General features: G+C 45.0%; 1 protein-coding gene across 8 annotated transcripts in view; it reads right to left on the bottom strand.

The window, feature by feature from the left end:
- Positions 1-18,317, bottom strand: part of Tanc1 (tetratricopeptide repeat, ankyrin repeat and coiled-coil containing 1) — a 229,343-nt gene that overhangs the window by 116,313 nt on the left and 94,713 nt on the right. For all 8 annotated transcript variants that reach the window (XM_016003138.3, XM_006984643.4, XM_076568508.1 and 5 more), the window contains one exon: positions 1,301-1,495. In XM_016003138.3, the coding sequence (XP_015858624.1) occupies positions 1,301-1,495 (195 nt within the window). The remainder of the gene's footprint in view (positions 1-1,300; positions 1,496-18,317) is intronic.

The following is an 18,317-nucleotide window of genomic DNA, read 5'->3' as shown; positions in this document are numbered from 1 at the left end:
GTTAACACAGCCGAGTTAAAGAAGATGTTCACGATTCGTCAGAACAGTCATTCCAACCGGGGTGACCTAGCAAGAGAGGCCCTGTGGGAACCATGATTTGAAGGAAGAAAAGACATGTGACACACAGATAGAGCAGTGAGGCAAGCAAAGGACATTCCAGGAATTTCCCTGAATACTGATAAACAGGTCAAATTCCTTGGCACAGGAAATCACTTCATACCAAAAAAAAAAAAAAAAAAAAAAAAAAAGTTCCCAAGTTCCAGCTAATGACTGAACTGTAAACAATGCTGTCCAAAATAAGAAAGTTCTGGAACAATGGAAGATTCTGGACACTCACCAAATTCACACCACCATTCCTAGCATATAATGCCTCAGGGTTTCCCCTCTTAAATTTTACCATACATAAATCTCAAACACCGACTAGATGACTCAGAAATAATGCATATGCCATTTCAAGTAACACAAATATTTAGGAAACCAGAAACTAATTAATTTCGTAGCCCCGGGGCACAATCTAGATGAACTCTGAATATGTTCCCATGTAATTGAGAAGAATTTTCATTGGCACATGATCAATGGGGACCCAAATCATCCTGCCTTTTCTAAGTAAATATTCAGTCAGTTGAAAAGACTATCAAAGAACCGCGAGGACCCCAGGGATGAGCGCGGGAAGGGCTTTTTCCTCACATCTGAATCCCAGCCTCTCATGGCCAACTACCACTTGTTTTTCTTCTCGGTATCAGCTGAGAAGGGTAGGACGTGGGTGAGGATGAAAGGAGTCACGAGGCCTCAGACAAGCAGCCCCCCAGCCCACGGCCCCAGCTCTGTCACAGTCCGGCTCTTCCCCAGAAATTCAACTTCAACGCTGGATGGTGTCAGCAGGCAAACAGGTTCGATACACAGAGCTCGGTAGCAGTGAACAGACTGTTGTCTCTGACACGTGCCTGCATCCATCACTTTAGGGGCATCTTGTAAGAGATAGTGTTCTTCCACTCACCAGGAAGAAATTGACAAAGCCAATGGTGACCGTGAGTTCTTATAGCAAGATCTCGAATCTGTATGAAAGTCTATCCTGGGTAGTTTATCATTATATATGGAGGTGGAACTATACAGAAAGGTGGACAGAAATGCCCAAAGACTTCTGGTCTGAGGGCACCTGAACTCACACACGCATCTATCCACACATACACAGAAATCTGGCTCTCCCAGATTTCTTACAGGCACTCACTCATCATTCTTTTAATGTATATATTAAAGGGCCAATCTGGCTTATGTAGATACTGGGAATGTTTTTCTTTACCTGGGGATTTTTTGTTCGACCTTGACTGTGTCAAGTGAGACTGTCGAGGCAGCAAGGGTGAAGAAGGAAGAGACATCGAAACCCCTTTGGCCAAGCTCACACGATAGGTGTCTTCTGCTGTAGGAAGACCACTCACAGGAGAGTCACCGCTGTGACCAGAGGACAAGGCAGGCGTCTCGGAACCAAAGTCACCACCTGGAGTAGAGAGATGACATCTAGGTTAACCATCCACAACAAGTTGATGAAAGTTTGATTCCCAAGAGCTACATCCTTAGAATACAATTCCCATATACCAGAATATGAAATTTCTTTTAAATGATTTCCCTTATCACTCTTGAAATCCATTGCCTACAGGGGAAACTCCAGCTTTACCACTGAAGCATCAATGAACTCAGCCAGGAGGCTCATTCTGTTCCACTCAACTACTACAGAAAGTCACGGGCCACAAGACACTCTGATTTCAGCTGCAGTTACAATTGGAGGTCACTGGGCTTTTGTGGGTATCAGTGGAACAGATTCCAAAGCCGGGAGCTCTCCGGACTTCGAGCTCGCAGTCTGCTTCCTCCAATATGGGGCTGCCAGTGGAACCCAGACTGCTTCCACAGTGCTCCCTGGAACCACTTCCCTTTTCTGATCCCGTCTACTCTACCATTCTGAAGCCCAGCCAAGCCTAAACCATCACGGGGCTCATTCACCGAGCAGACCCTCTTAGGAGCAAGCCCCCAAAGGAACAAACTAGCACAGCATTATGAAATAGAACTTTCTAGAGGAAGCAGGTCCTCCAAAAAACATAGAGGATGCAATTACAAGTGTACAAAGTGTACGAGGAATACAGATCTTGGCAAGAGCGAGCCTCTTAGAGAAAGAAGAAGCGTAGCCAGTCCACACGTCCTCGGATGATACACTTTGCTCCTACCCTCCCCAACTCTGCCGCTCCACCCCTCGTCACATTCCCTCAGTATAGACCAAGAAGCAAGTGGGGACTGCAAAGAAACTTGAGTCATCACCCTGTAGATCAGAAACCATCTTCCAAGTTCTAAATTATAGACAGGAGAATTAGGAGGAGACATGCAAGTTTTCCATAAGCAAAACCAGTCTGTCTGACAAACACTCTCCGAGTCCTTGTCATGACCTCCTGGCTAAAAAAGAAAAAGTACTACATTTGAAGGAGGGAGGGGAGAGAAAGAAAAAAATGAAAACCGTGAGTTGTATAGCCAGACAGACACTCGTTTTTTCCAGATCTTTGTGCATAAGGCCAAAAAGGGATGTGACCCCCAACCCATCATGGTCCGTGTCGTATTGCTGTGATTGTTTTCCACATGAGGAGCCGTGGGGAAGGAGTGTTAAGCCCGCCACAGAATGCAGCGACGTGCTGAAGGCTCACTTCCACAAGCTACTCAATAGCAACAGAGCTGTCAACAGAAAAGCCGTGGGTACTGGCGGAGTCAGGAAGGTCTCTTCAGTCTCACCAACTACACTTGAAGGGTTTCACTAAACTTGGGAAACTATGATGATTTATCACTCTCTGCCCAAATGATTTGCATTTGAAGAAGAGGAAAGGCACAATGACTAGACAGCCCTCACTGGAATTACAAAACCACTCACGGCAGGTACCACGGCATTCTACCCCTAAGGGAGGAGGGTAAACACGGGTTAGCAGAGGCCCTTTATACTGTCCGCATGAACAGTGGAGGTCCCTACCCGCTTAGCATGATTTCATAAACACCCATGCTACATACCTCCCAGAGTTACAATGTTACATACATACCAGAGAAGCAGCCTGGGTTCTTGAAAATGCCACCTCTTGAGATCATTAGCCAATGCATGAGGGACCCAGACTTCCATCTCTGTGGCTGCCAATGGAAGGCAAAGCCAAGGTACAACCAGAACACTACCTCCCAACAGGGCTCTGTATACTTAGAGCAGAAGGACAATTACTTTCTCTGTCTGCTAACTAGTTCCATGACCAGTCCCCACTACCATTTACCCCACGACCATTCTGTAAGCAGGTACAGTGCCTACAAGAACACTCGGTAGACCTGATCTGCAGGTGCCCAGGCAAGTAACAACAGGAGACAGACAAGAACATACAAGAAGTTGAGGTTACACCCCCGCAGTGACAGAGGACACGGGACACCAGTCAATGTTGATTTTCCATGTGCTTGAAGAGAGCTATATGGCACCATGGGTACCCATGTATTACCCAAGTCCCAGATTGGGCTGTAAACAGCAGTGAGCTGGCCTGACATGCCATAAGCAACAGTCTCCCTACCCACTCTGAAAGATTTCTAGCCTCCTCATGAAAACCCAGACTTCCAGTCCCTTAATTTCGATGGGAACACAAAGAAATGGAGAAAGACGTACACCATCACCAGAAACTTTACAAGTTAAGCTTGTTCCTGAGAAAAGGTTTATCTCGGACACTTGGAATTCTCTAACACGGAACGAGAGAAATTAGGGACTGGAGGGCAGAAGATTTAAAGCATTTCCTAATCACAAATTCTGCCCATAAACTTTGTTTGTATCAAGCAAAGCAAATATTTTCATTAACTGCAAGCCTGTGAGAAACGGCTTCCAAAGCATGCCACAGCCATGAGGACCCTCAGCCTCGGGAACAGCTGGGCTCCAGCCCTTTGGTTTTATGTAGGTTGCAATAAAAATGGGACTCGGAGATGGGGCTTGGAGGAGGGGGGACTTCTATTCCAACTTGACTTTGCCATCTCCTGACAGTATCTGTCCCAAACATGCTGCTCTGTTTGGTTTTTCAGAAACGATTAAACTCCTAGCTTCCTTTTACTAGGAAGGCCCAAGGCAGGCAGGGAGAGAGCAGCTTTATGGGTAAGCAGGAGGCACGAGGCACCAAGTGGGAGATCCTGCAGCTCAGAGGCTGGGCAGCATCCCTACAACTTTACTTTAACAGCACAGGGCAGTAGGTTAAGGTCAAAGAAAGCTTAGAGCATCCTATGAGGCAGAACTCTGGGAGGGGCACATACATAAATGCTGGGGCATGCTCCAAGCTACCAGACGTCAGAAATCCCCTGTGTTGGGGGATATCTGTACACTGTGTGAAGTTATAGTACTGTGACTGGTTTGGTAAAGAGCTCAACAGCCAATAGCAAGGAAGGAGGTATAGATAGGACTTCCGGGACAGAGAGGGGAAGGAGGAGGAGATAACGGAGGTGCAGAAGAGAGGCCAGCGAGACATGGAAGGGGTCGGACATACAGAATGAAAGAAAGGTAAAAACCCACATGGTAAGACGTAGATTAATAAAAGCAGGTTAGTTTAAGTTGTGAGAGCTAGTGGGACAAGCCTAAGCTAAGGTTAATTAATAATTAATAAGAAGTCTCCATGTCATTATTTGCAGGCTGGTGGTCCCAACAAAAAAGCTTGCTATAGCTGGGCAGTGGCACATGCCTTTAATCCCAGCACTCAGGAGGTAGAGCCAGGCAGATCTCTGCGAGTTCGAGACCAGCCTGGTCTACAAGAGTGAGATCCAGGACAGGCACCAAAACTACACAGAGACCCCCCCCAAGCTTGCTATGCCCCTGATTGATTCAACAATTCCTCAGCAGATGCTTAAAGAGGTTTAAGAAGAATTAAAGATGTTCATTATAACAACCAGCATGACTGGGACATTTCATCGGTCCTTGAGTAGATGTTGTTTTAACTACAACCTACTTTATCCCTCACTTCAAGTAAGTCATAGGAAGCACACTTCAATCACCCTTCCTGTTGCTACAGGAGAAAGGCCCAGGCTGGGCAGGACAAATGCATCCTCTCCAGGGTGCGCAAGCCATGTTATCAATGACCAGGATTTGCCAGGCTCCCCTCCCAACACTGGCATGTGCTTCCCATGGAATATTTCAACACCACAGAGAATCACATCACTCCAGCTCGAGGTCACCTCAGAGAACCCCTGATCCAATCACACCTCTCACAAGACAGGAAACCGGAACAGCATTAACTGGGAGGAACAGAGGGAGTGGCTGGAGCCTTCTCCCAACTAGCCAGCTCAGATTCCAACACACTACTCCATTTGTTTAAGAATGCTAGGGAAAATGAGAGCCCCCCCCCCCAAAAAAAACCACATTCTAAATGAGTTAAATACATAAGGGGCAATCACACTTTTTCTGTAAGGACCTAATGGTATCTTAGGCTCTGTAGGCTATATACAGTCTCTGATATTCATTCATTCATTCTCTCTCTCTCTCTCTCTCTCTCTCTCTCTCTCTCTCTCTCTCACACACACACACACACACACACACACACACACACACACACACACACACACCTCTTCCTATATCAAAATCACTGATTTCCTGAATTCTAAAAATAAAAGATCAGGAAGGGCATAGGGATGAATGGTCATTTATAAGGTCTTCTGTGTTTAAAATAAATCAAAATTAAAATATGCACATAGGAGAAGTATCAGAGTGAAAGCTGTATGTGCAAAGATAATGGACTCACCAAAGAGCATAAAGACATCTAATAAAGCAGTGTAAATTAGCAGAAATGGCTTTTGATAACGGTTCTTTATTTTAACTTGTTCGCCCTACTCGTAAAGACTTTGAATGAGGATTTCAATTCACAGCGGAAGATAAACTGAACCTAGGAGATGAGTGTTAAAAGTGGCCATGCAGAAAGCTGGAGTTGACACTGTCAAACTGAAGAGCATGGAGGGTAGGATTAGAGATGGCTTTAAAAAACCAGGGCAGGGAAGGCAGGCAGATGAGAGCAAAGCCGAGCTGAGAAAGAGCAGCCCTGAGAAAGACAAGGTGAGCTCAGACATTCAGGGAAATAGGTCTGCCGAGGCAGGAAATAAGATTTCCATTTATCGTGCACTAAAGTGCACTGGGGAGGGCGGGGGCTGGAAGCTTCAAATAGAAAGAGAAAGATGTTCTGTTTATCCAGCTCCCGAAAAGGGGACTGGGGTGATACATTTAACTAGGGCATTAAATGTATTACAGCATCTTCTGCGGTTCCCGCCTCTGGGTGCCCTGTTTTCTAAAGGTATTTTCCATCATAAAGTTTTATAATCACGTAACTCATATATTTACAGAAACCCAGCAAGTTGGAAAAAAATTTCCTCTGCAGTGTCATTTTTGAACCTTGCAGAAGGTTTTCTCTGCAACAGGAAGCTCTTTAAAGCATCTTGTGTCTTATGTGACCTCCTGGCATCTAGTCAGAGCTACTGATCACTCAGTACACATTTTCAAAAGGACGGGAGAAAGGAATCCATGTCAACTGTTTTCCAAAACATATTCACAATCATGAGTAACTCTTGAACACAGTACCACCAAAGAAACAAGAAACCAGCTAACCCCCGGGGTCCAATAAATACCAGCTAACAACACAAGTGGATCCTTTTGTCTTCAGACATTGTACAGATGCCTTCTAAACAGAGGTCAGCAAATGTCCTCACACCGCATGCTCAGAGCCGCACACACAAAGACACCTTATCCTGAAACACACAAGTAAACAGATTGGCATTTCCCCCTAACTGTCCAGGTTTTTTCTTTGAAGTATGTCACCATGCAAGTACAACTATGCTTTAAAAATATATGACCTCGCCGGGAGGTGGTGGCGCACGCCTTTAATCCCAGCACTCGGGAGGCAGAGGCAGGCGGATCTCTGTGAGTTCGAGGCCAGCCTGGGCTACCAAGTGAGTTCCAGGAAAGGCGCAAAGCTACACAGAGAGACCCTGTCTCAAAAAAAAAAAAAAAAAAAAAAATATATGACCTCAGAAAAACCTCCATTCTCGCACCCTACAGAAGCGTAATTTAAAGCGAACGCTTTCAGGAGTGTGAGCAGGTGCCCAGACAGAGCACCAAGTGCACGCTATCCCCCCCCCCCTCATTTTCACAGTCTCCCTTCCAAGCAGTCACTATTCCTACTTCCCTTCCCAGATGAGGAAACTGAGGAACAGAAAGCACTACGGAACATGCCCGAGGGCACCAGCCAATGTCACAAGTGAGTTTGAACTCAGGCAGTCAGACGTGGAATCCACCTTCCCAGAGCTTCCTCTTTCAGAAGACTGCCAAGATCCGCTTTCAATATTACATCATTCTGTGTACTTAATAGGGACAACCAAGAATAGTGTATGTAGGTCTACACGCAGTCCCAGGCCACCATGAAGAAGCCTGTTCCATCATCTATTTCCCAGTTTCGTGCCGGCTGCTTAATTAGTTCCAAGCGCTCCTGAACATTCCGCTGGGGAGGTGCCCGAGCCTCCTGATCATCCCTTTTCTTTCAGTCACACCTTACGCTGTCGTCACCCAAACCTATGCATCTGAAGCATAGGTGTTTAGTCAAAGCACCCGAAATAGTTTCCTCTCCTTTCACCCAGTACCTTATGTTTGTTCATTCACCCTTGCAGCATATGGGCCTGCAGCTTCTGTAGCATTTAAATGACAGAGCTAGTCCCCCCCACCCCGCCTGGCCCAGAGGAAGAATAAAGATGTGGGTCAGCTGCACCCGACAGCAGCCTGGAAAGGTCTGTGGGATGCATGCAAAATTCCTTAGTCTACATGTCCTCAGCAGCACAGAGATGTTTACTGACCTGGCGGACCTCACCACCTCTTTGGGTTTGGAAGCTTTCAAGGCCCTGTGTTCCTGCATCTGATCAGGGCACGGCCCCAACTCCTCTGTTCGTGGGAGCAGGCCTAGAGTTGTCTGGGAAGCTGCTTCAACTACTGCGGCTCAAGCCATGGGCTTTAAAACTCTCCCAGAGAAGGTAATGCAATGCAATGTGTAGCAGAGATCTCTACTGCTGCTGGAACCAGAAGTGGGCCAGGGTCTAAATGCTTGTGTGAGGAAGTCAGAAGGCAAGGCCAACATGGGCTCAAAAAAAAAAAAAAAAAGACAAATGGGAGAGAAAGGGAAGGAAGAAACTTTAAGAAAATAAATGATCACGCACAAAAAGTTTCCTGTATTTAGAAATGTACGTTTCATGGGAGTGTATGTGTATATATTTGTATATGTTACGTAATATGTATATATAACTATGTGTGTGATATACATGTAAACACACCTACTGTTTGTGAATGGAGGATCTCTAGAAGGACATATGGATTCTGTAGTCAAGCCTGCATCTGGAAATGGGAAGTAAGCAACTGGAAGCATGGGCAGAGGTTAATCCTTGTATATGGCTGACACTCTCTGTGTGCATGCCTGATGTAAATATTTACATTTACACTCCCAAGGAAAGAGCCGTGTGTATATCTGAAGGTCTTTGGGTTAAGCTGGCCACCTGCTCTAATCTAACTTTGCAAGTGAATGAAATGAAGGTCCAGTCCACACGGTATGTGCTCAAGGACACATGCACCATGGTTATCACCCAGAGGTGACCTTGACGGCCATTGGCAGGTGGTCAGGAGACAAGGGAAGAAGAACAGCAGAATGCCACCATCAATGGCAAGCATTTCTTCTCTGAACCTGCACTGGCTCTGTGCCAGCTCATCTCTGCTGTCACGGGCAGGGGGACAGGCAGTTGATGGAGTGGGCTGAGGTGAGATGCAGGTGGATAAAGCATGAAACCTTGTTTGTGTGTAAAACTGCACCAGGCAGGAAGTTACACAAAGTCTCTGGAGAACCCCAGTAAAATATCTGTAAACTAAGAGGCAAAAATCTACATGTGCAGCCCCAAATAAGAGACAGCAAGAGAGACAAGAGAGCCTAGCAATTTAAGAGAAGAACGGAGCATACTTTGTTGTTAGAACAACAATAGCTTAACCACACTCTAGTCACTGAGACTGTTCCACCCCAAGCCTCCCAGCACCAACACTTCATGATTAAAAAGGTTCCCCCTACACAACAGGCCTCCCCTAAAATCATCGGTGGTGAGGAGCTGATAAAGTACACAGTTTACCAATGAAAGGAAAGTGGACATCTTGAAGACCTGGAAAAGAAAACTGAGGAGACCACCCAAGGACAGCTGGGCACTCTGGTGGACTACAGAATGGCTGGCCTACACTTTTCACAGGGCTTGCTTTTGGACCACTTAACCTGCAGCCCAGACTAAGATGCACCAACACTTCATACTAATCACAGAGAAAGAGCAAAGGCCCGGGATGGTTTCCCCAGGACATAGAGGGGAGTGACAGAAAAGGTTTAATGATGTGAGAAAAGATTACAGATACAGAAAACAAACGCTGTTTCTCAGAAGAAACCTGGACATGACCAAGTCATGAGAACAACCCCTGTTCTGTCAGGAGGAAGGCAGACAAAGGGACCATCAGGCCCTATGCCGCTCCCCTGGGGGAGGACCCAGGCCTGGAGTCATCTGGTAAAAACTTTGTATTGAAAACTTAAGAAAAGACTGTCATAGACCAAGGTATGTGTTTTTGAATGTGCATAAAACAGAGGATGCTGCAAAGAACCAGAGCCTGACCACGCCTGGTCACTGAGCTGACCTAGAGCACTGTACAGCAAGGTATCACAAAAGAGGCGGATTCAACAAGCAGAAGTTAACTTCTTCCATTCCACACCTAACGGCCACCAATCAGAGTGTGGGACAGGGTCATGCTCCCTCCAGAGACAAGCTAGTCCATGGCGACTGCTGTGTTTCTAGTTAGCCATCTCAGATGTTTCTTGGCTTGAAGACTCATCATTCCAAACCCTGCCTTCATCGATCTGGTGTTCTCTCTCCATGTTAGTCTGCTTGAGATAGGGTCTGATTCCATAGTTCAGGCTGACCTAGAACTCACTACAGAGCTCAGGCTTGCCTCAACCTCCCAAGTCCTCAGATTACAGGCATGAACATCACATTCAACATTGTTGCAATCTCTCTTAGGAACCCCGGGCATCTGAAATTAGGACCAACCTACCTAATCTTATCAAGACCTTTAAATTGATCACATCTGTAAACACTATTTCCAAACTAGGCCGTTTCCACGGGCACCATATTAAAGGTTGAGGTTTCAACATATCCTTTCAGGAAATACAATTCAATCCACAACATCAAAAGCCAGAAGTCAAAACAATAGCTATATAAAAAGGGAGGGGCTAGGATGATCAAGTCTCATAAAGCGGAAACAACTTTTCAATTGTATGTCATATCAATCAAAAGCATTCTGAGATGCTCACAGACTCAAAACACACAATACATTTATTATTTTGGAAACAAAACGAAAGCATTACTTAAAGAGAACCATCCAAATTAACTACCGTGGAGACACTATGGTTTTAAAAAGTATGTACTATAGAACGCCTTCCAGCACTTCAATCAACTGTCCCTTCCCATGCCCTTCTCTTTCAGGAAGTGTGATTTTGAACCACATACTTCACCCCACAATGAAAAAAGAAGCCCTTATCTTTTCTGGGTGGCCTCTTAAACTAACAACGGTAACTGTCCTGCCAGAACTTGCTAGCATTTTACATGATCAGGACCACGGGTCAAGAATGCCTCCTTTGCCCCACCAATAGCTCTAAACAAACGGAACGGCACAAAGACTGGTTTTGGTGCCAGTGAACAAGTTACAAGAAAGAAAGTTTGCCATATGATCGGCATTTTTTAAGCCACGTGGAATAAGCACCTAGGCCAGTGTATGTAACATTTTATATGCTGTATGACAATAATAATAAAAGGGGACATGCCTCCAAAGGAGCACAGAACCACGGTGATGATGGTTGTTCTTCAGGCTTAGAAGCATGGATGGGCTTCCTCTGCCTTGGCTGTTTCTAGTGTGGCATGTATTCTGGCAATGTTTAGGACACGAATATTTTATCAAGTATACTTGACTCTCTGGCACACAGAAACAGAAATCTGTACCCATCTCTTTTTACTTCCTGGGGTTGCCCAGTAAAGCTATCCCACTGGATACTTACCAAGAAGCCCACTTTCCCTCTATCTAGAAGCTTCTAACCATAACCACTATGGGCTTCAATCCACAGGCTCAGACTTGAGCTGACACTCCCAACCCATACATCACGGACTTAACTGTCATAAGATGGTCTACTTTCTACTGATTGTTCTACAGTGATGTTCTAAACTGGCTTCTGTCTGGCTGTCATTCTTCCCCACATGGACGCAGGGTCTCCCCAAGAAGTCCAGGCTGCCCCCCACCAACTAGGATTAACATGTATTAACTATATAGCCCATCTATCTTATTCCAATTTCTTTGCCTCCAACTTCCAAGTTCAACCAATTAATGCTTTCTTTTCTTAATGCGAAATGTCCTTAAACACAACCCAAATTCACCCTCTTAATCCATAATAATATAAAGAACATCACTTTCCCCATCAAACCTTCCTGTGGTTAACAAGAGGAACAAGAGGAACATAATGCCACAGACCTTGCAAATATGTCAGTAATGTTCTGAAGCCAAGCGACAAGATAGCCAGAAACTGCCAGTGCCTGGAGAGTATCCATCCTTTAGCCATTCGCCCATCTCACTCATAGGCCTTAGCCCAATGATTACAGCCCAAGCTAAGCTCCCCGGTTCCTGAAACCCCCCGTCACGTGGGCATCACAGTAACACAACGGGATTGGTAGCTATGTCTTCATTATAAATGTTCTGTCTACTGAGTGTATCTGGACTAAGAAAGATGACTGCGTGGGTGTGGGTGTGGGCGTGGGTCTGGCAGTCAGAGGACAACTTACAGGTATCGGTTCTTTCCTCCTGTTGTGTATTCTGGGACTGGAACTCAGGTCGTGAGGCTTGGCAGCAAGCACCTTTACTGCTAAGTCACCTTGCCAGCCTCCTAATAAGGATGAGTAAGCTAGTAGTCATTACTCAGTGTGCCAGACACCTCATTAAACTTTATATACATTCATTTCTTCATCACAGTCCATCTCAAGAAGGTGCTTTAGCATCTCACGTGTTCCAGGTGAGGGCACACAAAGTTGCCCACAGATCAGTCTCGACTCTATACCACGGGAGCACACTGGCTTTGCTGGCCCAAACAGCAGATGCCCTAACCGAAGTGCATACTGGGAATGGAGAACTAGCTGCTCAGTGCCGAAGAAATTCTATCACCCACAGCTCATTTAGCAAGTCGTGTTTCTCTGAATGATAATCATCAGGAACATTCTGTCACATTGGACATGGTGACATTTTGGGGGTGGAAAAATAAGTGGAGGGGAAAAGGAGGCTTTTGGAACAATACCATAACCTGTACACCACCCCCACACTCACTACTCAGGCCCAAACTCTGCCAGTCCCGCCAGCAAAGCTGTGTGCCAGCAGGCCTCACGACAAGGGCAAGGACCGCATGAAGGGAGCTGCTATCTCTGTCAATTGAAAGGAAATGTCCTTACAAGGAAAATGGCATCTGGAAACATTCGGTGGGGGGTGGGAGAGGCAGCTCAAAGTTTCTAGGTAGCATGTGAAGTTTTCAAAAACAAGCAAAAAAAAAAAAAAAAAAAAAAAATTTCAAGTGTGAGGATCTGAGTTTCCTCCACAGAATCCACATTAAAAATGCTGCGTGGGCATGGTGATACACTTGCAATTCCAGTCAGCACTGGACACGCAAAGACAGGGGGTCCCTGAGCTCACTACCGGGCTGGCCTGGCCTACGTACCTAGTGAGCACCAAGTCAGTGAGAGAATCCAGGGTGCATGGTACCCACAAAGTAACACCTGAGGTTGGCCTCTGGCATCCACATGAACATGAACACACACACTCAACACTGCACAACACAGACAACTCCATTCATATTCCAGAAAGATGTATCAATCGACTATATACACATAGCTATTTAACTAGGTCCTTTTCAGGTCTATAATGAGGTGTGGGACTAAAGGAGAAAACAAGATGATTTTGCATTTACTGGCTTTTGGATTTTTGTTGTTTTGTTTTTTGAGACAAGGTTTCTTTGTGTAACCCTGGCTGTCCTAGAACTCGCTCTGGAGACCAGGCTGGCGTTGAATTCATAGAGATCCACCTGCCTCTGCCTACCAAGTGCTGAGATTAAAGGCGTGCGCCGCCACCACCTGGCTTCATTTTGCCATTTTGTGTCTTTTGTATTCTATACACCATGTCTGCTCTACCATCACACACACACAGACAAGCAGGCAGACACACACACACACACACACACACACACACACACACACACACACACACAATCATTGCTCACTTTCAAAACAGCAGCTTCAACGACATGTCTGGTAAAATATCTTAGCAACAATGTCAATATTGTCTCACTGCAGCTAACCATATTAACTTTCCACTCTAACCATGAGTTCTAAAACATAAAACGGATTGCAAGTTATTTGCTCCATTCATTCTTCGAGTATGTCTCTGGGAAAAGAGCTCTCTAAGGCCATGCGAATTGAACAGCAAAAATATATTCACTAGCTATTCCTTTCTGTGTATCTAACTTGTGAGTGTAAGTATGTGAGAGAGCAAAATGTTGACACAGAATCAGCATAAACACAAGAATCAAATGAAACACACTGACAAATGGCTTTGATCAAATCGTGTGCCTTGTTCTTTTGTAAGAGAACCCTTTAACTTCTGGACTTTCGCATCTGTATTTAAAGTTCATCTTTATAGGATTGCCAAGGTCACAGTTTGTGATAATGGGGGACCATACTTCTCCTAAGAGTTTTCAGAGTCACGTGCACAAGCGTTGCGTAACTGGCTGGGATGTCCCTGCAGTGTCGCAGAAAGAAATGGCAGCACCTCGGCGGCTCTAACCACTCAACCGCTCCCACAAAGGTGCACATGTGGGGTCCCCACCCAGTGGTCTGGTGGAGGAGAAATGGCCCGGTGTAGGACTCAGCTGCCCATCATCAGTTACACTAGAGCCCGCTCCTGTACAGATGAAGTGAGCAGTGAATCCCGTGCACAGCACTTCAAATGCACACTCATCTTTGCAGACAGAGAAGCTTCTTGTTTCGAATCCTTGCATCTAGGCCCCAGTCCCCCTACCCTCTGCCATCTCTTAGCGAACACATCTTTCCAGACTGTTTACAGCAATTGTCCCTGCAGCATTCTGCTAAGGGCATGCCTATGAAGTAGCTCTTTCCTCCATCTGCACCAGATGGAGTGGCCAGGGTCGGGCTGGCCACACAGACAAGTGAGCTAATGAATCAACATGTCCAAGATGCCACCAGTTACCAAAGTCTAAAGGAGAGTGGAAAGAGACAGAGAAGCAAAGAGACCAGGATGGTATAGGGATTATCATCAGTTACAAGAGCAAACATTTCTAACATGCTTGCTGTGGTCCTGACATTGTTCTAAGGATTTTAACTTATTCACTCTTCAAAGAATCAACACTCTAGAGAGAAGACTTGCCCCTTGGTATGGGTAGGGGATTGGTTGCAATCTCCCCACTGGATAGTAAAATCTTAGTATGAGCACATCCCTTATGGAAAATGACATAGCACTTGCATAAAACCTACATACATCCTCTTATATACTTTAACCACTGCCAGATGTTGGACAATACTTAATACAATGGAAATGCTATGTAAATTGGGGTCATACTATATTATTTAGGGAGTACAAGGCAGAAATCTGTTTGTGGTCAATGTTCATACAGGTTTTTTTCCCCGATAATTTTTTTAAATTCAGATTTTAAATATTCAACAGGTCAGCTCTGTAATGTTCTTCTCCATTTCACAAAAGCAAAACCGGAAAGACAGTGAGGTTCAGCAGCTTAAGCTGGGACCTGAACTCAAGCACCCAGATCACCAACTTCAGTGATCCAAAACACTGGGCAATTCTGTCTCTACAACTCAAGAACCGTGCCGTCTTTACTTAGTTCAGAGTGGCTTTCCTTGGTTTTCCTTCGGTGGATCTAAGAATCGAACCCAGGACCTCGAGCATGCTAAGCAAGCACTCTGCCACAGTTATACCCCAGCCCCGACTCTCCATTTATAAACGGTCCACTACATTAGGGAAACAGAAGCGTTCAGCACACTGTATAACTGTGCAGTGAGGAATAACTTTTTCATAAGGATCATCATGTCTTCTCTGGAGAATCTGAGTCAACTGGTGGTTCATTTCCTGTTGGTTTCTTAAACCCAGCATCTGCATATCAAAACCTATGGCATAAATTTAAATATCTGCAAGAGTATACTCATGATATACCTTTTAATCTCCCCAGATACTGAAATTTTAAAACAAAATTCACTATATTTGACTCTCATAATTGCTATCTGACACAAATTATCTTTATTTTATAGGCAAGAAAGCTAAAGGTTCAAAGAAATATCGTAACCTGTTCTAAGAAAACTGTTAAGTGCCTTCAAACTTGAAACTGAGAGGCCACCTCAGGGGACTTTCTTTGTTTTGGTGTTTGTTCGCTTATCTGGTTTTGTATTCCAAGACAGTTTCACCCTCTTGTACAGTCCAGAGACCTCCAGCTTCAACCTCCCACTTCAGCCTCCTGAGTGCCCCGCTGAAGGCATTCCAAAAGTGCTCTAAACTCACTCCAACACAACACCGTCCTACATCAAAAGGCACCTGGTCTCATGTCTGCAGAGCCAACTGAGTACATAAGAAGAAACAAGCCCTACAGAGGATGGCATCTTCAGAACCGTGGCCCTGCGGGGTGCAGGTCTGAGAGTTTTAATCACATGAGCACCACACCCGAGCATGAAGCAGGGAAACAGAGTCAATCGCCTCAAAAACTGATGTGTAACCCGAGCCCGTTTTTAACACTGAACTTACAGAATTAGTATAGAATCCTTCACTCAATCCTCCCAAATATAAGGGATGACTTAGATAAATCTTTTTAGGCTTTGTAATTCGAAATTAAACATGACATGTTTGCCTTGCTTAAAACTTTAGCTGGTGAGCTCTCAGTGATTAAACACTTATTAAAATATTAAAACAGCTACTAAACCCAATGGGAAAAAGAGAAGTAAACAGGCAGGACAATGAAAGAAAGAAATTTTATTATTGACAAAAAGTCATACAACAGATACAGTGTCAAACATCAGCTTAAACGCTTCTAAAATATTAATTTAATCCCCATGAGCAAGCCCTGAGCACAGCACCTAAGTCATGTGTCCAGGTTCGTGGAGCTGGTAAGCTATACAGCCACAATGCAGCCCCGGACAGGACTGCTTCAAATGGCCACTGAACATGCAAGAAAGTGCTGAGCTCATACCTTTTATCCAAAAATCATAACTGAAACATAAAATGCAACTGTCTTGATACCCGCAGAGATAAAATCGTTTCATCACAATGCTGATGATATTTCCTAATACATTGTTGGTAGAACTATAAATTTAATGTCATCTTTTAGAAGGGTATTTTTGCAAAATCAAGAAAAATATAAATAAAAACACTACTTTTTAAAAAACAAACACCAAAAAACTCTCCCCACCAAAACACAGACAGGTGTGTTCAGGGAGATTCATTTCAGCATTGATTTGGAATCATGACCAGAAAGACAACAAAACTTCCATTCTAAGACAGGGTCTCATTACACCATCCAGGATCACCAGGAATCATCACGTAGGCTAGTCCAGGCTCTAAACTTCCGTTGCTTTCAAATGCCGGGATTACAGGCATGTGCCACCAGGCCAGGCTTCGGCTTCCCTATCAACAGTCGAAATGAATCATGGTGTATCTGCCTGACGTGGTAGCACATGCCTTTAAACCCCATCCCTCTGAGGCTGGAGGACCTGTTAGGTACACAAGTTCTGGGTCATTCTGGGCAACAAAGCAAATATCTTATCTCTTAAGACAAAAACAAACAAAATGTAAACGGAAGAGAAGGAAATGCCACACATACAAACCAGGGCCACACTAGGAAGGAAGAGAGACTTCTTTTCAGATCAGACCCTCACCAAGGCAGGCAGAACACAGTGAGCCTCTACAGTGCTGGGATATAAGACAGGCCATGGCACACATTTACATAGAAATAAGCAAATGCAAAGAACTCTTTAATGTAATATTGTGCTAAAAGCCATCTCCGAAATAGATTTAAAAAAAAAAAAACCTTAATAAAAGTATGTTAAATGATAAAGCACTGTCGAAATTTAATCGAGAACAGATTTTTCTTTAATGAAATAATGGTGTGTTGTTATCATCAGTGAATTATGACATTGTACTTTAAGAACAATAAAATGCTATGGACACATGTGTCCTCTTCAGAACTCCTACGCTGAGGCTGTAACACCCCATTGCGTGGCAGCGTTGAGAGAAGAGACTCTGAGCATCAGGTAGACACCTCAGGCTCCACAGTCAGGAGACACGAGCGCACAGTCCTTGTTAGTGTAAGGGGCTCCGAGAGCGTGCTGCCTCTATCCCATCAGGCCCCGCTCAAGGGCCGCCTTCCACCAACCAGGAATAACCCTCACCATAATCTGACACGCTGGCCCCCATCTGACTTCCAGCCTCCAGAACTGAAAACACGTAAGTCCCTGTTGTTTTAGCCACCCCACCAAAGATGTTCCACGGCGGCAGTTCAAGCAGATTAAGAAAATCCACTGTCAAAAATCAAAATTTCCTCACAGCTGGTACTTGACCCCGCCCCCTTCTATCCTTAACCCAGAGTTCGCAGCCAGGCTCCTAGCCTTGCTCATCGGCCAGTCCCATGACCTAGGAAAACTCCAGAAAATCCCAGCACCTACGTCAGGCCGCTCACACCTGCCTATAACTCCAGCTCCAGGGGACGAGTCGCTTCTCCTGGCACCCACAGGCACACAGACAGGAAGAGGCAGACACACACCCACAAATACCAATAAATATTTAAAAACTTTCCAACCAAGAGCACTGCAGCTACCCAGTGCAGGTTCCCGTCAGAAGTCAAATCATTCCTGTGTCCTCTGTGAGTGGGGTCAGGCATCGGGGGTCAAATCTAACAGCCTGGATGCTCCCACACCACCTGAAATATGGGCAACTCCTGGCTGAAAACTTAACAGTGAAGAATTAAAATCAGCTGTTGAGATACTTGTTTGGTTTTTATTCCTAAGACTTTAACCAAAAATGGTAAGTTCGGATCATCGTCTATTCAAGTAGAGCCAACACAGACGGTCCTCTGCAGAAACTATTGGCCAGTAGAGGGAGGTGGATCCAGTTCTCCACACTTCTGTAGACTAGAAACAATCAACTT

This window comes from Peromyscus maniculatus, chromosome 4 (genome assembly GCF_049852395.1).
Source record: "Peromyscus maniculatus bairdii isolate BWxNUB_F1_BW_parent chromosome 4, HU_Pman_BW_mat_3.1, whole genome shotgun sequence".
Lineage (NCBI taxonomy): Eukaryota > Metazoa > Chordata > Mammalia > Rodentia > Cricetidae > Peromyscus > Peromyscus maniculatus.
This window is presented reverse-complemented; position numbering and strand designations above follow the sequence as displayed.